This window comes from Chiloscyllium plagiosum, unplaced genomic scaffold, assembly GCF_037043375.1.
Source record: "Chiloscyllium plagiosum isolate Xiang-an unplaced genomic scaffold, Cpla_swu_hap1 HiC_scaffold_11, whole genome shotgun sequence".
NCBI lineage: Eukaryota > Metazoa > Chordata > Chondrichthyes > Orectolobiformes > Hemiscylliidae > Chiloscyllium > Chiloscyllium plagiosum.
In genome coordinates, this window is record NW_028270149.1 from 39,623,541 (window position 1) to 39,645,540 (window position 22,000).

Below are 22,000 nucleotides of genomic sequence, written 5' to 3' on the forward strand. Positions count from 1 at the left end.
GTTGTCTGCAAACCTGACCTTGACCATTACATTTGGAAGATTTTGACTCTGGGACGAATGCTGAACACATGACTCATTATGACTTAGGCTGAACATTTCATTCACATATGGAGTCAAAGGCAGTGTAGGTGTAATTGTTTAGATTTAAATATTATTCTATAATTTGGGAATTTTATGGTTTCTACAAGAGATTTTATTTAGTTAAAATCCAAATAGATAATGCTGGAATATAAATCTGCCAAAGTCTGAAAGAGCAAAGATGTTTTGGATGCAGACCCTTAATCAGGAATCAGATATTTCCAGGTACATGATTGCTATTTGTAGCATTAATTTGTCTTTTTCCTTTTCAAATGCTGACAGATTTGTTGTGGATACCCAACGTTTTCTGTATCCAGTTCAAATTTACTTCATCTGGTACTTTCTTTTACTTTTACTCATCTGACTTTGGCAGCAGAACAGAATGACAGCACAATAAAGAGGGAAAAAAATCTGTTTCACTTGCAACATTTTCTAACCTTGGGGCAAATCCAACTGGCCCAGCCCTCTTTTCTATGCTTATTATGTAAGCTTATCTCTATCCATAGCAAGTCACAAGTGGAAGGATTCATGCTCAGTCAAGTACAGAAGCTGCAACCTCTCCAATACGTATCAGTATGATGATGTCTTGTGGTGTTTTCAAGCTGCAGTCCCTGCCTGCTGTGCTTTGTGGGAAATTATGGTTTGTCGGAGCTTCGACAGTTAAAAGCGTTGCAGTTTGTCGGGCTGCTGTGAACCAACAGAAAAGATACTTCAGCTTGTCAACTGCATCTGGGGGTAACAGGTGAGAAAAAGTCTGAGCTGTTTCTCAAACAAGCTAAATATAAATCAGAATGGGGATACCAGTCCAAATAAAATCGAGCACTGAAATGAGTAAGCAAGTCGGACCTCTCATTAAACACTGATATGGATATGGGGGAGCCAGATTTTCTGATTTTGTTGCAACCCCAAGGTTGGGTCAAATGGAAGTCCAAATCCTATAGCATGATAGGATAAGTTACCAATGTGAATTTTGTCTGGATTTGCCAATTAGTGGCCCAAGGATACACTTGCCATCCAATTAACAATAGTTCTCAAAGCTAGAGGGCAATACATAAGGTGTTACAGCATCCTGTGCAGGTAAGGGAGAGAGGATGCTCCATCTGCAGGCACCCTCTCAACAATTTTTAAAACAGATACTTTCTAATCAATCTGCCCAGAGATGTTATTACATGCACCGCTGGAGCAGGTAGGACTTCAACCTAGATCTTTTGGCTCAGAGGTAGGGACACTACCACTGCACCACAAGATCCCACAGTTTTAAAACATTTAAACTAAAAATATTGGCCAGGGCTGTCAGCTAGATAAAAGGCTGCCTATGACCACAAATTTAATCATTAGGCAATGGGGATGGGTGTGCTCCAATGTCTTCTTGGTACGATATTGTTTACAGTACATAGATATAGAAGGAACAATGGAAGCATGTATCACTCTCTGCCACAGAGACAGACTCTATATTTTATATTGTAACACTTGTTGACATATGGAGAGACAGTCAGCCATCTTCAGGCACAAAAAAAATTTGCATTATTTTAAAAGAGAATTCCTCTTTGTTTGAGACAAAGATAATCAGCGGGATGTTTCCTTAACCATATTTGATCTAATGCCATTAGATTTCACAATGTTCAGTGTCAATGTTGAAGACTGCCAGGGTAACTCCTTCCCAACTGTATGCTTTGGTAGGTCTGTCCTGCAGTGTTGCGGTTTGTCCTACAGTTGTTGCTTTTCTGCTTGCTGCCTGTGGTTTCATTCACAGCAGTTACATTGTACAAAGAAATTCAAACATACAGAAAGTCGTTTCTCAGAGGCATCAACAGCTGCTGAATGAATGTAGATCTGACTTTATTCATCTTGGACATGAAATCTTGTAAAGTACTTGTATCACTTCTCACAAGTTATAAGACAAGAACAAAATAGAAAGTTTTCTCTACATCTTCTTACATTAAAGTACAGTGCCTCAGATGACAATTTAAATGAAATCCTGTAAATGTACAGTTTTGTAAGATGTATCATAAAGTGTCGATGCTTTTCCAAGTCACTTGTGTGGGTAGGGAAAATCCATAAATCCACAGCTTCTTTTGTTCTGTCCCTTTTGCATTTGTTTAACAGGAATGTGTAGTCACCCATCAATGGAGTTGCTGTTCTGCACCATTATGATTCTATTATAGTTCCACAACAGCAATGGCATGAATTGTTTTTCTAGTGACATTGGTTGAAGGACAACAGAGGAACTCTCTGGCCATCTACAAATAGTACCATGAGATTTTTAATGTCCATTTAAAGCACCAGATTGTAATTAGGATTTTGTTTCGTATATCATTCAGACCTTGTCACCTCTGACATAGCATCATTCCCTTTCTCTGCACTGAATTCAACGTAGATTATTTCCTCAAGTTCTGTCTGCCAACACTCACTTTCTGTACTCACGGGAAAACAGTGACTCCTTTGGAATGAAAGCCTGTCTGTCTCTGCAACAGAGACAGACTGTAAATTTTACACTGCAACACTCATTAACACATGGGGAGACAGTCAGCCATCTTAAGACACAAGAAAAATCTGAGTTATCTTAAAATAAAATTCCATTTCATTTGTCACAAAGATAATCAGCAGGATAATCGGTTTCCTTGCCCATATTTGACCTAATGCCATGAGATTTCATAATGTTCACAATCAATGTTGAGGACTCCAAGGGCAACTCCGCCTCAACTGTATACTTTTGATAGATTGACTAGAGGGTGTCCAGTGCTGAGCATCCAGCACCCGCTGAATTATACTTCAGTAAGGTGGCTTTACAATCGGTGGGGGAGGAAACGAACACAATAAAAACTACACTGCAGTGTACATCAGTTATTTTTAAACATGTTTTAAACTTTACAATTTATTCCCATCAACGTTTACGTATTTGATTTTGATTTATGTATCAAGGTCATACTGACCATGGCACACTTCCTTGACTATGTATTTCACGGCAAATTTGACATGAACTGTTAATATATCTAAGAGGCGACCTTGCTGATATTGAATGCATTGCTTTAAAAATCAGGAGTCATGGTTTTGATATGAAACTTATTGAGACACAAGGACAAACTTCAAAATATAACATATGTTTCACCTCGATAAAGAGTTACAAGTTGTCTGTACACTGATTATGCAGTTTACCTTCATTTGTAACCTTCTCACAAATATGCCTGCCCTTGCTTTCTTCATTTTATAAAGATTTTAGGTTTTTTACAAAGTTACAAAACCAGTACAAAATAGTATGACAACTTTGTAATATAATAACAATAATAGAAAACAAACTAATACTCTACGCCACAGACTGTCAAAACACGAAAAAAAACTCTGTAAAAACTACAATTCAATAAATAACCAAGGAGAAAGAAGAAAAATAAACAAATGAAATAAAATTAAACCACGTTATAACAAGGTAACTTAAATTGTGTTTAATTAAATTACTGCACTCAGCGCAATCTCATCGCAGCTCCCCACCACTGTGAACAATAGCAAGTAAACCTGTACTTGTTCGGGATTCTTCCTCCCAGGGGCCCCTAGACTGACAGGCACAGTCCTCACGGCTACACAAAGACTCTAGATAATATAGCCAATATGTCAACATCATTATAATTCAAGAAGGGCTCCCACATTCTGTAAAACATTTCCGTTTTCTGGTGCACCATACTCGTAAGGAAGACCAGGGGGGATGTGTTCCATGACTATCCTAAGCCAACTCGAGAGTCCTGGAGGATTCTCCAACACCCAGCTCATTAGAATGTTATTCCTCGTGCAGAAAGAAAGCATATTAAACAATTTCTTCCCATGCTCATCCAGGGAAGGAAGATTAGGAAGACCCAAAAGGAGGGACATTGGATCCAACTTAACCTCAGTTCCCAAAATCTTTGCCAAAACACTCGCTATATCATCCCAATACCTGCAGAGCTTGTGGCATGACCACAAGCAGTGAGTAAGAGTACCACCCTCCATTTTACACTTGGGGCACATTGTAGACACTTCTGACTTAAGTTTCGCAAGCCATCCCGGTGGCAAGTGAGCCCTGTGAAGTACCTTCAGTTGAATAGCCTGGGTCCGATTACAAATCGAGATCTTCTTTCCATTTTCCCAGATATCCTCCCACATCTCTAAAGAGATTTCCACTCCTAATTCTTGAGTCCATATTTTATATAGCCGTTCAATGTCCTTTGAGACATTACTACCAAGTGATAGAGAGTGCTAACCGAGAGGGCGCCCATAGACTGGAGCACTTTCCTCTCCATGTCTGACTTGTAGGGATTAACCTTCAATGTAGTCTTTTTTTTTGTACAAAGTCTCTAACCAGGAAGTAATGAAAGAGATCTTTCCTAGGTAGCTCAAACATCTGACTCAGCTGTTCGAAGGACATCATGACCTCCCCGTCAAATAGATCTCCCAAACAGGAGATTCCTCGGGACTCCCAGAGCTTAAAGCCAGAGTCCATCGAATCCAGCCAGAATCCCAACATTCCCACTCCGGGAGTGAAAGGGGAAGTTTTTTTTGTAAATTGCCCTCGCCCTGCCGCTTCATCCTCCATGCTTTGACTGTGTTTAGGCCAGTCGGGTTTTTACAATGATCCATAACAGTTCTCAGCTTTTCCATAAACAACAAATTAATGAGAGGGCATTTTGTCTGGGAGGCCTCAATGTCTAGCCAAATTGATTGTGGATCGTGACAGGCCCATTCAGCCACATAGGATAGTGAAGAACTGAATTGGTACTTCCTAAAATCCGGAAAATCTAAAACCCCCACCCCACCCCATCCCTGCGGAAGTTGCAATTTATCCAGCTTAATAAGAGGCCACCTAAGCTGCCAAATAAAAGATCCAAGCCAGCTGTAAAACCTGCGCAGTGCTTACCTTGGCAGCATCAAAGGGAACACACTCATGGGATATAGTAAACAATGAAGAACATTCATCTTAACCAGAGCTATTCTGCTCAACCAAGATATCAGAAGATCCTCCCAGCGCTGAAGGTCCTGCCTTATTTTCTTTGTAATTAACTGCCCGTAATTGGCTTTATATAATTGATCAAAAACCGGGGTAATTAAAATGCCTAAATACAGAAAGCCTCCCTGTGACCATCGGAAGGGGAAACAGGTCCCATCCCCAAAGTTGGATACGGGTAAGAATCTCATGGGCATGGCCTCTGATTTCATGAAATTAGTTTTATTCCCTGAAAACAAATAGATTAATCACTTGTATTAAGCGGGGCACAGGTGTCATTAGATGGATTAAAAAGAGAAGGACGTCATCGGCATGGAGGGTGATTTTATGCCTGCCTGATCCTACCTCTGGGGCAGTTATATTAGGATCCATCCAGAAAGCTTCTGCCAGAGGATCAATCTCCAATGTAAATAATAGTGGTGAGAGAGGGCACCCTTGATGGCAGCTTCTGCCGACACTAAAACTATCTGACCTTATACCATTAGTAAGATCCACTGCTTTTGGATGACTATACAGCACTGCCACCCATTTGGTAAAACCTCTCCAAGACCAAACCATTCTATGACATAAAAGAGGTTTGGCCACTCCTCCCAATTAAATGCTTTCTCTGCATCCAGGAAGACTACCAAACCTGGGATTGCACTTTGCTGACATATTTGGACCATATTTAATACTCTTCTAATATTGTTGGTAGACCTACGACCCTTAATAAAGCCTGTCTGGTCCTCCTTTACAATAAAAGACAATACCCTCTCCAGCCTTAACGCCAACATTTTCGACAGGACTTTGAAATCCACCTTCAGTAACGACATGGGCCTGTATGAAGTGCAATCTTCTGGGGCTTTTCTGGGACTGATGAAGGGCTTTTGCCCGAAACGTTGATTTTCCTGCTCCTCAGATGCTGCCTGACCTTCTGTGCTTTTCCAGCACCACTCTAATCTCGACACTGAATGAGTAATTGTACATATCCAAGCTTGTCTATAAACTCCTTATAAAAAAAACTCACTTTGAAATCCATTTGGTGTGGGCGATTTACCACTCTGGAGCAGCCTCACCGCCTCCTGTACTTTCTGAATTGTCAGTGGGGCACTCAAAAAGGTCGTCTGCTCTGAGGTTACACCCGAAAGGTCCAAGATCTTAAAAATGGACTCCATCTTCATCATTCTATCCTCATAGCCCTCCGACTGATACAGCTCAAAACTAAACTTTCTAATCTTTTTAGCATTACAAGTAAGAGTACCAGCACTCTCTCTGATGGATGTAATAGTTTGGGGGACATTCTTCTTTCTGGCAAAGTACTCTAGCTACCTACCCGGTTTATCACCATACTCAAATTATGTCTGTTTTAAAAGAGATTTCCCTCTTTGCTGGTTGGTGCAGCATTTAAAGTAGCCCTGAGGGTTGTAATCCATTACAATTTAGTTATAGACAGCCTGTCAAAGTATGCTAACTCAGCTGCCTTCAGGCGAGCCTCGAGCAAATGCTGCTGTTCTCCCTTCTGTCGTTTTCAGGTTGCAGAGTAAGAAATAATTAAATCCCCTGCATAGGCCTTGGCAGTCTCCCACAGCACCGATGGGTTGCTGGCTGTACCCAAATTCATATCCCAAAAAATGTTAAACTCCCGCAAAAAATACTCTATAAACTTGCTATCTTTCAGGAGGAAAGGGTCCATGCGCCAGTGCCAGGAACCCGTCCCACCATCTCCGGCCTTGACCTCCATGTACACTGCCGCATGATCAGAAATGGCTATATTCCCTATTCTGCAAGACAGTACCAAGTTCAAAAAGGTCAATAGGACAAAAAAGATGTCAATTCTGGTATAGTACTTATGTGGGTTAGGAAAAAAGGTAAAATCCTTACCTTCAGGATGAAGACATCTCCATATATCCTCTAACCCCAACTCTCTGTTCAAGTCCATCAACTGCTTAGATTGCAGAGTCATACCTGCAAGACCCCTAGGTATCCTGTCCACCTCAGGGTCAATAACACAATTAAAGTCTCCCCCTATAATTCTATGATGTGCCCCAAAGCCATAAATATAGAGAGCGTATCGATTACGAATTTAAAGGGATGTGCTGGGGGCCAAAATATATTCAGAATCCCATATTCCTCTTCATGTATTAACGCTTTAAGTATTATGAATTGCTCGCATTCATCCTTAATTTGACCTAACATTTGAAACGGGAGTTTTATCTGGATGAGAATAGCCTGCCCTTGCTTTCTAATGATGCAAAACTCGTCATCAACTTCAGTACATTTACCGATAATCACACTGATGGGTATATATCCCATTGTGCCGGAAGACTCCAGGCTAATTTTGCAATGGCTAGCCTCACCTTAGTACAAAGCACATGACTACTGAGATGAAGATATTTTCATTTGCATTGGTGATTTCTCTTCATAATGGTAGAAACCAGATTCTTCCCTACAAATTAACTAATTTGTTTGGATAGAATCATCCCATCTTGTGTCGAATGATCCATCTAAGCACCTAAAAGCACTGAATTTAAAATTAAATTTCTTGTGGATTTTATTTATTTCTGTTTGACTGACTGTTAAATTGAATTTAATTAATTAAAATCTAATTGTAGAGAAGTATTTCTCTGTCCATCATTTTTAATTTGAGATTTCTATCCAAAGTAATTTGATAGGATGAACAATGAAAAACAGGTCCTACATTTCAAAGAGGAATATTGAGAACACTATCTGCTGTAAATCTAGTGTGTGCCATTTATAATGGTCACTTATCCATTTACTGGTTAGTAACTCTGTCTAGCAGACTATAGCCTAAGAAATGGTCTCCTAAAGTCAAGAAAGAGCATATGATGTAACCACTAGTCTCTCAAAGTTAATTAGAGATGAACAACAAATACTAGCTTTGCCAGTGACACCCATATACCATGAATTAATTTTTTAAAAAGCCAAAATGTTGTAACAATGACGTTCTATTTGACAAACAGAAATTCATGACATATTACCTTCATGCTGTTTAGGTGGGTAAAGATATAGTCCAGGTCTATGGAAGTGAGGATGGAGGTGGGGGGAATGGGCTGTCTAAATGCATTGTCTGAGATGTTGAGACAAAGCAAAATATTTAGACTAAATCATGTGACTGGTTAGCTCAGCTGGATGGACAGCTGGTTTGCAACACTGAGTAATGCTAATAGCATAGGTTCAGTTCCTGCCCCATGTAGTAATCTCCTTCTCAGTGTCTTCCCTTGCTGAGACATGGTGGTCCTTGGGTTAACTCTGCACTGGTTGTCTTTCTTTGATTGGAAAACAGCTATCTATGACTTTACCTTACAAGTGATGTGACTATGCTTTCTGCATTCCCGGTATTTATAGAATTTAACTTAATTGCTGAGTATACTATTTAACTTTGGTCTAACTGGAGATTTCATTGTTTTCTTGTTTAATTCTTCAACAGGCCAGATGAAAAACTGATGGTGCACTTCATCAATCGAGATAATGAAAAATTAACCGTTCCAGCAAAAGAGGGTGAAAGTCTGCTTGATGTGGTGATCAAGAATAATTTAGATCTTGATGGATTTGGTAAGTGGCCAAAATGCAGAATGTCAGTCTTCTACTATCTCAGAGAGTCAATGGCTAAGCTGTGGTTATAGTTTTCAAAGTAGTGCTTCAGATAATTTTCTCCTGCTCGGATAGCATTTATTTTTCTCTAAGCATAGTTCCTTCGGCACCAGTCACCCTCTTGCATTTTGCTGTAGAGGCCATTCTTCCTGCCTGAGCTGCAGTAGTAAATCTCACCTGCAACGGTGCACATCACACAGTGAAGTTTAAATTAAGCAGATATTTCTCACAATATAGTTTACCTTCCATAACATCCTCATGAATGACTTTACCACTCTACCTGGAACACCATTTCAGTTCTAATCATTCTATGTACGTCTTTCCTCTCATTCCTGCTTTGACAGAGAAACACCTTTCAATTTTTGTGATCTGACAAACTCCTTTCTAGTGCCTGGATGGTTCATCACAGGATAAGCTTGAATACAAACAAAGAAACAGGTCCAAAAATGGAAACAGATGTACAGAATGCCAGGATTGGAGGGTTTGAGCTATAGGGAAAGACTAAAAGGCTAGGGCTATTTTCCCTGGAACTTTGGAGGCTGAGGGGTGACCTTATAGAGATTTATAAAATCATGAGGGGCATGGATAGGATGAATAGACAAAATCTATTCTGGGAAGTCCAGAACTAGAGGGCATAGGTTTAAGGTGAGAGGAGAAAGATTTAAATGGTACCTAAGGGGCAATCTTTTCACTCAGAGGGTGGGATGTGTATGGAATGAACTGCCAGAGGAAGTGGTGGAGGCTGGTACAATTGCAACATTTAAAAGACATCTGGATAGGTAGATGAATAGGAAGGGTTTGGAGGGATATGGCATGGGTGCTGGCAAATGGGACTAGATTGGGTTGGGATATCCGTTGGCATGGATGAGTTGGACTGAAGGATCTGTTTCCATGTTGTAGGTCTTTATGACTCTATACTCTAAATGAAAATGACTAAATTGCAACAGTTAAACAATTGCCAACAAGACATTAACCAGGGTCTACTTTCTGATCACCATTCAGTGTCACCAAGTCACCTTGTGTGGAAGTCAAGTGAGGCAGAGTCAGGCATGACTGTGTTGTTTTCCTTGATCCAATGTTGTTCAGATTTACAAAGGAAACAAAAAGGCCATCTACATGAGATACAGGAGAGCTGCAAAAGCCTGTGGAACTAGATCTTAACAAGACCAGAGCATTCAGGTAAGAAGTTTGCAAGAAAGCAAAAGCAGCCTAACTTGTGTTCTTACTGCAGGTGCTTGTGAAGGAACCCTGGCTTGTTCAACATGCCACATAATCTTTGACAAGGAGGTTTTTGAGAATTTGGATGAGATCACAGATGAAGAAATGGATATGTTGGACTTAGCTTTTGGACTCACTTCCACGTAAGAAATGCATTCTAAGTGTACCTTTTAACTATTATAGACAATTGTATGCAAATTATTTTCAGACACAATGGTATTTTTATAATTTCCCTTTCATCACCAAATGTACTGAATGACAGGCTTGTGAGGTTTGCTTGCTGCCTTGTATCATTGACCAGATAGTGCTGTTTCATTGTGAATCCAGGAATCCAGAACATCATTTAATCATGCTGAGATCACAGCTGAGCCTAATTCAAAGTCTCTTTCACCATAGTTAAATATTTCTGCTGATGCAAATTTAACTTGTGAGAAAACTAAGTGACTGGCCTTTTGAGCCCAATCTTATCCTCCTGTAAAATGCTGCATCCATGCTAACGTCATTGGCATCAGGGAAGGTGATAACCTAATGGTATTATCACTAGGCTACTAATTCAGAGACCGAATCCTGAGGACCCAGGTTTGAATCCTGCCACGGCAGGTGGTTGAATTTGGATTTAATAAAATCTAGAATTAAGAGTCTAATGATAACCATAAATCCATTGTTGATTGTTGCAAAATCCTATCTGGTTCATTAATGTCCTTTTGGGAAGAAAACTGCTGTCCTTACTGGTCTGGTCTACATGTGACTCCAGACCCAAATCAACGTGGTTGACTCTTCTGGGCAATTAGGGATAGGCAGTAAATGCTGGCCTGGCCGTCATCTGTGAATGAATAAAAAAAAATTAGCAACCAAAATTAAATGGCTTTGGAGTCACTAAAGCCAGTGTAGAAGTCAGTACAGCGTATTCAAAGTTATTCTGGCATTTGGGTATCCATTCAATTTTCTTTAACAAGTTTGTCAAAGGAGCCATTACAGCAATGGAAGTCAGAACAAACTTCCAAGAACCACACATGCCAATATAATGCAAAGCCTCTTGTTTTGTCTTAGGCACAGAAAAATCTGAGATTGCCCCATATTTTTATTTTTCTATGTGCTATTTGGCATTGTCCCACAGTATGGATCAAATAAGTCACTCTTGCTTTTACTAGTTCACCTTTAGTCATATTTTTGACAAAATTGGCTTTTTATAACTATCAGACAATCCTTTCAAGTAGCGTAAATTTTCCTCCCACATTTCACTGAACATACCAAGTAATTTAAATATACGTAACACAGTTTTAAAACCCTTTGATGGCTTTGTTAGTTAGTTGTTGAAAAAATACTGGAGAATTTTTCCTTCCAAAGGCATGACTTTATGTTGATAAATTTCATCCATTGATATTTCTTTGGCTTTATTTGTCCATTGAATTTGCCAAAATTCTCTTAACAAGTCAATTTCGTTACAAAAACCCTGCTTGTCAAATAATCACAATAAATTCCTCCAATTACAGAATCAGATATGAGACCACCTTGTGACCACGTTGATTATATGATAATCTATACACAATAATTGTGATCAATCTGGTTTGGCACCTTTACAATAGGTGAGGTTCAGCTACTATGACTCAATTCAATAACATCATTATTGACTGTTCAATCACAGAGTATCTGACAGTTGATCTCACTGCCCACCTGCATTCCTTTGCCATGTGTGCATTGATTGATCATCATGCCATTGCTGCTTCCAGAAGCCGCAGTGTGAGAGAAAACTGCATGATTTTAACACCCTTTGCCAGCTTGTTAGATCATGCTTGAGTTTGGTCCAGATGCCCTATTATTGCAGGGTCAAGCAGGTTTTGTGGTGACAATGCAAACAAATGAATTAGAAATATACTAGGAACTGATATATGAAGCCAACGTATTCCAGAACTAAAAACAGAGAAACTGTTCATACCATCAAGTCCATGTAGACTCTCTGCAAGCAAGCACTGCCAGTTTTCTGTAAACTTGCAGTTTTCTTTACTTCAGCTGCTTATCTAATAGCTCCAAGCAAGATGAAGAAAAATGGTGGGAATGCTGTTGTGATCCACGTCTAATATCCAAGAAATGCAAGCCGACCAGGGGAATGGAAACAGATCATGACCGCAGAAGTGACGCCCCTATACCTCCACACTTGAAAGCAGCCGACAATATTCTGGATGTTCCAGAGGAATGGATCCAAAGGCATCCCTGCAGTGTGACCAGCATCAGACTGATGTCACAAACTACAAGGTGAAGCAATCATAATGAGTGCTGAACCAGAACCATCGATAAAGAAACCAAAATGTACAACTTTCATATAGAATGAGACAATGATTTTCTGTTCACAGCTGTAAAAGATTAGTATTTGCCTTATATGTCACCAAAATATACAGATAAGTGAAAAGAGGGATTTGGAATGACGGTGCAAAGTACAGTTGAGAGTTTTTCCTTGAACAACATGTTTCGGAAAAGAACTGGAGGGCATTTGTGAAAGCACAATTAGTAGATTAGATTAGATTAGATTAGATTACATTACAGTGTGGAAACAGGCCCTTCGGCCCAACAAGTCCACACCGACCCGCCGAAGCGCAACCCACCCATACCCCTACATTTACCCCTTACCTAACACTACGGGCAATTCACCTGACCTGCACATCTTTGGACTGTGGGAGGAAACCGGAGCACCCGGAGGAAACCCACGCAGACACGGGGAGAACGTGCAAACTCCACACAGTCAGTCACCTGAGGCGGGAATTGAACCCGGGTCTCTGGCGCTGTGAGGCAGCAGTGCTAACCACTGTGCCACCGTGCCGCCCACTCTGTGCCACCGTGCTGCCCACTAGTACTTCTTTTTTAAACCAGCAATTAAAGATAAGACCAGCACTGAAGCATCATTTCATTTTTGCCATTTTCTGGCGGGCAAAACACAAGAAATCATTTACAGATGGCCCAGTAACTAAAGGTACAATGACTGAGCCACTGAGGCTTTATTGAAAGACCTTAAGAACAAAGAAAAAAACAATGATGTCAATCCAGAACATGACACTTGCTGCTTCCTTTGTAACAAGAAAAGTAGAATCTTTCTTCAAAGATGTTTTCCAACTGCAACAGCAGGATCTGGAGGACTGTGAATGCATCTCACTGCAGTTCAATGCATCCACACACATGATCGACAAAGCCCAATTGATTGTTTTTATGCGTCGAAGAGTGTGGTGCTGCAAAAGTACAGCCGGTCAGGCAGCATCTGAGGAGCAGGAGAGTCAAAGTTTAGAGCTTGCTCGAAACATTGATTCTCCTGCTCCTCAGATTGCTTCCTGGATGGCTGTGCTTTCCCAGCACCACACTCTTTGACTCTGATCTCCAGCATCTGTAGTCCTCACTTTCTCCTGGTTGTTTTTATGCAGCTGGTTTTAAGGAAATAACAACGAAAGAGAATCTTCTCACCCTTAAGGAGAGGGCAGAAGAGTCCCAGCAGCCCATTAAGTCCTTACCATGAAAATGGACTATTACCTACACTAGTCGCACTTGCCCACACTGGGCCCATAGCCTTGAATGTTGTGACACTACAAGTGTTCATTCGAGTACTTTTTAAAGGTTGTGAGGTTACTACCTTCCCAACAGTACATTCCAGAACCCTACCACCCTCTGGGTGAAAGATATTTCCCTCAAATCCCCTCTAAGACTCCTGCTTTTCACGTTAAAAGTGTGCACTCTTGTTCTTGACCCTTTAGCTAAAGTGAACAACTACTTTCTATCTAACGTGTACATGCCACTCATAATGTTATATATCTCTATCAGATCCCTCCTCAACCTTCTCTGCTCCAAGGAAGACAACCCAAGCTTCTCCAGCCTCTCTTCATAACTGAAAATTTCCATCCCACAGCCCCCCCTCCAGTTTAGTCACACCCTATAGTGCAGTGGCCAGAACTACACAATACTCCAGCTGCAGCCTAGCTAAAGTTCTGTTTGGCTCCAGTATAACCTCCTTGTTCTTATAATCTATATCATGATTGATAAAGACAGGTATCCCATTCACCTTTCTAACCACCGTATTAACCTGTCCTGTTCAGGGATCTGTGGTTGAAAACACTAACATCCCTCTGTTCCTCTGAGCTTCCTGCCAGTCATTGAGTATATCGTTCTTTTTGACACCTTGTTTTCCAAAGCACTGAACTATTTATCTCAAGGATAGTTTTTAAACATAATTTATATGCTTCAAAATGTATTTTTAGACTAATCTGGCAGGACTCGTAGAACTAATCTAAAATGAAACTGAAGCAAAATCTGGATCCCTCCCTTCTTAACCCAGACAATGTAGAAATACACATCAAACTAATGATCTGTTCATTTCAGAACCAAGTTTCCAGATAATGATATATCATAAACTTTCACCTCAATTGAGTCACCAAAACATCTGCTGATTTCCTAGTTTCCCAAGCAGTGGCTCAGTGGTTAAGTACTGCTGCCTCACAGCACCAGGGACCTGGATTCGATTCCAGCCTTGGGAGATTGGCTGTGTGGAGTTTGCACATTCTCCCTATGCCTGCGTGGGTTTCCTCTCACAGTCCAAGGATGTGCAGGTAAGATGAACTGGCTATGCTAAATTGCCCATAGCGTTCAGGGATGTGTTGGTTAGGTGCATTAGTCAGGGGTAAATATAAGGTAGGGGCAATGCGTATGGGTGGGTCACTCTTTGGTGGTTGGTGTTACTTGTTGGGGCCTGATTCCACATTGTAGGGATTCTATAAAAAAAAGTCAGCATTATAATGAGGGGCATGAGTCTATTTCAAGGTATTTAAAGAAGCCCTGCTATAGGGCTCATTCAGCAATTTCAACATGGAAAACTATTCCACCAATGATCTAATTGGCATCCCTCTAGATCTGAGGCAGCCTCTGTAAGAACCTAAGTATTGGGGGCAAAGGTGCTGTGGAAAATAGGTGCTATACTATTTGGACAAGCTACACTTGCACTGTGCTGAGCATTTGTCTTAGTGGGCAGAGTGAAAGCTGTAGAGAGAGTTTTAAACTAAATAATAGGAAAAGGAACCAAATTTGGGAAGATGTAACAAATAAAAGATTTGAGAGAAGGAGGGAAAAGTATTAATGTTGGAAATGATAAATAACTTGCAATCAGAAGGGATAAAGAGTATAAATCTAAGAGTAAATCAACAGATAAGGCCAGTGGCAACAAAATAGTAAAAGGACAAAACTAAAGGCTCCATATATGAGTACACGTTTAAAACAAGCAGATTAACTGATAGCACAAATAGAAATTAATATGTACAGTGTGATAGCCAGCATAGACACACATCTGCAGAGTAACATTGATTGGGAAGTGTTCATAACATTTAGGAAGGGCAGGAGCTAGGCAAAGTTGGAGGGGTAACTCTGTTAATCAATTATGGCATTAGCACTAAGTAGGGAACAACCTAAGCTGAGGAAACCAGGATGGTTTCATGGTTTGAGTAAAGTTGCGAAATGATAAAGGCAGAAAGTTACTTGTGAGTGTGGGGTACAAGCCCCATTGCAGTAACCAAATTGTAGAATGGCTTAAAAAGGAAGAATTAATGGGAATGTCTTGGAAGGTACTGTTATAGTCATTGGGGTCTTGATCTATGTGTAGATTATAACAATCAGATGGATAAATTTAATTTATATGAAGAATTCATAGGATGTTTTTAGAATAGTTTCTTAGGGCAACATGTTCACATCTGACCAGAGAGCAAGCTGCACTAGAGCTGGTATTGTGCAATGAGATAGGATTAACAAATAGTGAAGGTACCTCTGAGCAGCAACAATCATAATATGATTCAATTTTACACTCAGCTTAAGGGAGAGAAGAGTGGGACCAAGAATCAAAGGCAATTAGATTAGATTACTTACAGTGTGGAAACAGGCCCTTCGGCCCAACAAGTCCACACCGACCCGCCGAAGCGCAACCCACCCATACCCCTACATTTACCCCTTACCTAACACTACGGGCAATTTAGCATGGCCAATTCACCTGACCTGCACATCTTTGGACTGTGGGAGGAAACCGGAGCACCTGGAGGAAACCCACGCAGACACGGGGAGAATGTGAACTAGGTTAAAATAAATTGGCAAAATAAATGAAAAGATAGACCAACACAGGCACAGTGACAGACATTAAAGAGATTGTTTTAGAATACACAGAATCGATACATTTCAATTATAAAGAAAAAAAATCAAGTGGAGGAATGTGTTTAACAAAAAAAAATAAAACTGCTATTAAAATTAAAGAAAAAGCATCTTATTGTGCAAAGATAAATTGAAAGTCAAAAGATTGCACAGAACATGATAAAAGGTAAAGAATGATTAAAAGATTAATAAGGGGCAAGAGGATTAAAAAGTATGAAAGACTATCTTAGAAATATGAAAACCAATCTTAAAATATTCTATAGATATTTTAAAAAGTAAAGAGTTAACAAACTTTGGAAAGTGAATTTGGAATTAATAATTGTCAATAAACTGATGGTGGATGAATAGGTATTTGCATCGCTCTTCACTTTAGAGCAGGCAAGTTAAATCCCAGAAATAGTTATAAATTAGGAAATAGAATGGAGGGAGGAATTCCAGATAATTATAACTATTAGAGAAGTGACACTGAGCAAATTGTTTGAGCTGTAAATGACAAGTGTCTGTGTCTTAAAAGAGGTGGCTAGTGAAATAGTTGATGTCCTGATCTTAATTTTCCCAAATTCCCCAGATTCAGGGAGGTTCCATTAGGGTGGAAAATAATGAATATAACTCTATTATTCAAAAAGGGAGACAGACAGAAAACAAAAACTATTAGGCAATTAGTTTAACATCTGCAATAGGGAAAAGGTTACAAACTACAATTAGATATTATGGCAGGTTATTCAGAAAAATTTGAGCTAATTATGCACAAGGATCCCAATCCCTCTGTGTGTGGTAGCTTTCTGCACTCTTTCCTCATGTCAATAATATTCAGCTCTCCTATTCTTCCTGCCAAAGTGCTTAATGTCATATTTTCCCACTTTATCTTCCATCTGCCAAGTTTTTCATTCTCGCACTTAACCTATATTTCTTTGCATACTCTTTGTCTCATCAAAAGATGTTTTGAAGAAGTAACATGTGTTGTGGATAAAGGGGCCCCAGTGGATATGCCATTCCTTAGATTTCAGATGACACCTGATAAGATGCCACATCCAAGATATTGTGGCAAAAAAAAGCTCATGGTGTTAAGAGATATTGGCACAGATATAAGGTTAGCTGATTAATAAGAGTCAGAGTGTAGGCATAAATAGGACCCCTTCAATTTGGCAGGATTCAACAAAGTGTCTGCCACAGGGACTGTGCTATGGCCTCAAATTTACCATTTATAACTGCCTTGGAAGAAGGGATGGAGGAATGGTTCATTAAATTGCTAATGACATGAAAGTACTTGTAAAGAAGACATAAGACCATAAGACATAGGAGCAGGAATTAGGCCATTCAGCCCATCGAGTCTGCTCTGCCATTCAATCATGGTTGATGCTTCTCAACCCCATTCTCCTGCTTTCTCTGCATAACCCTTGATCCCCTTCATATTCAAGAACCTATCTATCACCATCTTAGATATACTCAATGACCTGGCCTCCACAGCCTTCTGTGGCAATGAATTCAATAGATTCACCATTTTCTGGCTGAAGAAGTTTCTCCTTATCTCCATTCTAAAAGGTCTTCCCTTTCCTCTAAGGCTATGCCCTTGGGTCATAGCCTCTCCTACCAATGGAAACATCTTTCCAACTTCTACTCTATCCAGGCCAATCAGTATTCTGTATGTTTCAATTAGTTCCCCCCTCATCCTTCTAAACTCCATCAGGTATAAACCTAGAATCCTCAAATATTCCTCATATGTTAGCTTTTCATTCCTCGGACTATTCTCGTGAACCTCCTGTGAACCCGCTCCAGGATCAATACACTCTTGCTGAGATCTGGGGCCCAAAACTGTGCCCAAATGTGGTCTGACCAGAACCTTATAGAGCCTCAGAATTACGTCCCTGCTTTTATATTCAAGTCCCCTCGAAATAAATGCCATCACTGCATTTGGCTTCCTAACTACTGACTCAACCTGCAAGTTTACCTTGAGAGAATCCTGAAGTAGAACTCTCAAGTCTCTTTGCAATTCAGACTTCTGAACTTTTTCTCCATTTAGAAAATAGTCCATGCCTCTATTCTTCCTGCCAAAATGCATGACCTTACACTTCCCACGTTGTACTCCATCTGCCACTTTTTTACCCACTCTCCTAACCTGTCCAAATCCTTCCTCCCTGCCTCCTGAATGCTACCTGTCCCTCTATCTATCTTTGTATCATCTGCAAACCTAGCCAAAATGCCCTCAGTTCCTTCATCTAAATCATTAATACATAAAGTGAAAAGTTGTGGTCCCAACACTGAGCTTGTGGAACACCACTTTTCACCGGCTGCCATACTGAGAAGGACCTTTTTATCCTCATTCGCTGCTTTCTGCCAGACAGCCAAGCTTCTATCCATGCTAGCACATTGCCTCTGACACCATGGGCTCAGCTTATTCAGTAGCTTCCTATGCAACACTTTGTCAAAGGCCTTCTTGAAGTCCAGGTAGATAACCATCCATTGGCTGTCCTTAGTCTAACCTCCTCACTACTTCCTTAAAGAAATCTAGCAGATTTGTCAGGCATGACCACCCCTTGATGAAACCATGCCGACTTTGCCCTATTTTACCATACATTTCCAAGTATTTGGAAACCTCATCCTTCACAATGGATTAAGACCATAAGACCATCAGACATAGGAGCCGAAGTAAGGCCATTCGGCCCATCGAGTCCACTCCGCCATTCAATCATGGTTGATGGGCATTTCAACTCCACTTACCCGCATTCTCCCCATAGCCCTTAATTCCTTGTGACATCAAGAATTTATCAATCTCTGCCTTGAAGACATTTAGCGTCCCGGCCTCCACTGCACTCTGCGGCAATGAATTCCACAGGCCCACCACTGAAGAAATGTCTCTGCATTTCTGTTCTGAATTTACTTCCTCTAATTCTAAGGCTGTGTTCACGGGTCCTAGTCTCCTCGCCTAACGGAAACAATTTCCTAGCGTCCACCCTTTCCAAGCCATGTATTATCTTGTAAGTTTCTAATAGATCTCCCCTTAATCTTCTAAACTCCAATAAATACAATCCCAGGATCCTCAGCCGTTCCTCGTATGTTAGACCTACCATTCCAGGGATCATCCATGTGAATCTCCGCTGGACACGCTCTAGTGCCACTATGTCCTTCCTGAGGTGTGGGGACCAAAACTGGACACAGTACTCCAAATGGGGCCTAACCAGAGCTTTATAAAGTCTCAGTAGCACAATGGTGTTTTTATATTCCAACCCGCTTAAGATAAATGACAACATTGCATTCGCTTTCTTAATCACGGACTCAACCTGCATGTTTACCTTTAGAGAATCCTCGACTAGCACTCCCAGATCCCTTTGTACTTTGGCTTTATGAATTTTCTCACTGTTTAGAAAGTAATCCATGCTTGTATTCTTTTTTCCAAAGTGCAAGACTCACATTTGCTCACATTGAATTCCATCAGCCATTTTCTGGACCACTCTCCCAAACTGTCTAGATCCTTCTGCAGCCTCCCCATTTCCTCAGTACTACCTGCCTGTCCACCTAACTTTGTATCATCGGCAAACTTCACTAGAATGCCCCCAGTCCCTTCATCCAAATCAGGATTCCCCCGACAGAGGTTAGTCTAATCACTCTGTAATTTTTCATATTTTGCCTTACTCCCTATTTAAAAAGGGGTGTCATGTCAGCAATATTCCAATCCTCTGGGACCTTCGCTGATTCTAGCGATTCATGAAAGATCACCACTAACGTCTCCACTATCTCTGCAGCCAACTCCCTTGGGGTGTAGTCCATCTGGTCCAGGTGATTTATCCACCTTCAGGCCATTCAGTTTTTCTAGCACCTTCTCCTTGGTGATGGCCACCATACTCAGCTCTGCCTCCTCACTCTCTTGAAGTTTTGGGAAATTACTCATGTCTTCCACCGTGAAGACTGATGCAAAGTAATTACTCAGTTCCTCAGCCATTTCCTTGTTCCCCAGTACAATCTTTCCGGCGTCATTTTCCAGTGGCCCAATGTCCACTTTTGCCTCCCTTTTGCCCTTATTTACATCCAAAGGAACTCTTATAGCTTAGCCTCATATTTAATCTTCTCCCTCCTTATTTCTTTTTTTGATCCCTCCTATTGGTCTTTGTAAGCTTCCCAATCCTCTGGTTTTCCACTGCCCTTCACCATATTATATGCTTTCCCTTTTGCTTTTATGGTATCCCTGACTTCCCTAGTCAGCCATGTTGCCTCATCCTTCCTGTACCATGCTTCTTTTCCCTCGGGCTGAATCTCTGCTGTGTCTCCTGAATTACTCCGAAAAACTCCTGCCAATGCTGTTCCACTGTCTTTCTTGCTCAGCTCCTCTCCCAGTTAAATCTACCCAACTCCTCCCTCATGCCTCTGTCGTTGTCTTTATTCAGCTAAAGTGCTGTTACCTCTGATTCGATGTTCTCCCTCTCAAATTGCAGAGTAAATTCAATTATATTATGGTCACTGCCTCCTAAGGATTCCTTTACTTTCAGCTCCCTTACCAAGTCTGCGTCATTGCACATCACTAAATCCCGTATTGCCTGTTCCCTGGTGGGCTTCACCACAAGCTGCTCCCAAAAGCCATCTCGCAGACATTCCACAAATTCCTTTTTCTTGCAATCCACTACCAACCTGATCTTCCCAGTCCACCTGCATAGTGAAATCTTGATGATCACTGTAACTTGGCCTTTCTTAAACATCTTTTCTGTCTCCTGATATACCTTATGCCCCAGCTCCTGACTACTACTTGGAGGCCTGTACATAACTTCAACTGTGCTTTTTTTTAACCTTTGCAGTTCCTCAATTCTACCCATACAAATTCTACACCATCTGATGCTACTTTGTTTATTACTATTAATTTCATTTCATTTCCTCCTCATAAGGCAACTCTGCCCCCTTTGCTCACCTGTCTATCTTTTCAATAACACGTACAACCTTGAACATTCAGTTCCCAATTCTGATCCCCTTACAGCCACGTCCCCGTGATGCCCACCATGTCATACCTGCCAAAATCTACACCGCAAGCTTGTTTACCTTATTCCAAATACTGTGTGCATTTAGATACAACGCCTTCAGTCCTTCAGTAAGGGAGTTACAAAAATATATAGATAAATTAAGAGAGTGCACAGCGTAATGGAACGTAATGTGGGAAAATGTTAAATGTCCATTTTGCTGGAAGGATAAAAAAGAACCATATTATCTAAATAATGAGAAATTGCAGAGCTCTGAGGTGCAAAAGGATTGGGACTCATTGTACATGAATCACAAAAGGTTAGCATGCAAGTACAGCAATATATTTGAAAAGCAAATTATTTACTGTGTGTGGAATTCAATACATAAGTAGAGAAGTTGTGCTTCAGTTGCTGAGGCTACATCTGGTGTACAGTATTGGTCTCCTTATTTCAGGAAGGATATACACTCATTGGCACCAGTTTATAGAAGGTTTATTGGATTTATACTTGGAATGGTCAAGGCGTCTGATGGGATAAGATTGAACAGGTTAGTAAGTGTAAATTCTGGAGTTTAGAACATTAAGGTCCAAAGATTAGAAGAGATTCAATAACTTAATCAGATCAGGAAAAGTGAGTGTCATGGCTAAGTTTTGATGTTCTTCAAACTCTTCACTCTCTTTTTCTCAATCCTATTCTATAAATGTAACTTGCTGACACATCTACCTGCTTCTGCAAAATTCCCCTTGAGATTTCTAATTAACTATCCATCATGTACACTGACCCTCATCTTAATGCAATGTCACATACAGTTCTCACAGTGTCCTTCCACAAATGTTATCCAACCAATCACTCAACGCATTCCATTGCTTTCACTAATGTTCTTTTCTCTCTCTACTTGTACTACTAGGCAAAGTGTAAGAATCTGCTGGGGACATGGAAATAGAGTAGTTAGAGAATCATAATATGATTAGGCAAATTCAGCATGGACTTATGAAATGGAAATTGTATTTGATAAATCTGATAATGATCTTTTTAATTCCAT

At 40.5% G+C, this 22,000-nt stretch overlaps 1 protein-coding gene across 1 annotated transcript in view; it reads left to right on the forward strand.

Annotated features, from left to right (window-relative positions):
* The first annotated feature begins 573 nt into the window (after positions 1-573).
* fdx1b (ferredoxin 1b) overlaps positions 574-22,000 on the forward strand; it is a 32,866-nt gene continuing 11,439 nt past the window's right edge. Inside the window, exons 1-3 of the mRNA XM_043704836.2 lie at positions 574-820; positions 8,475-8,599; positions 9,870-9,999. Coding sequence (XP_043560771.1) covers positions 654-820; positions 8,475-8,599; positions 9,870-9,999 — 422 coding nt within the window. The 5' untranslated portion in view covers positions 574-653. The remainder of the gene's footprint in view (positions 821-8,474; positions 8,600-9,869; positions 10,000-22,000) is intronic.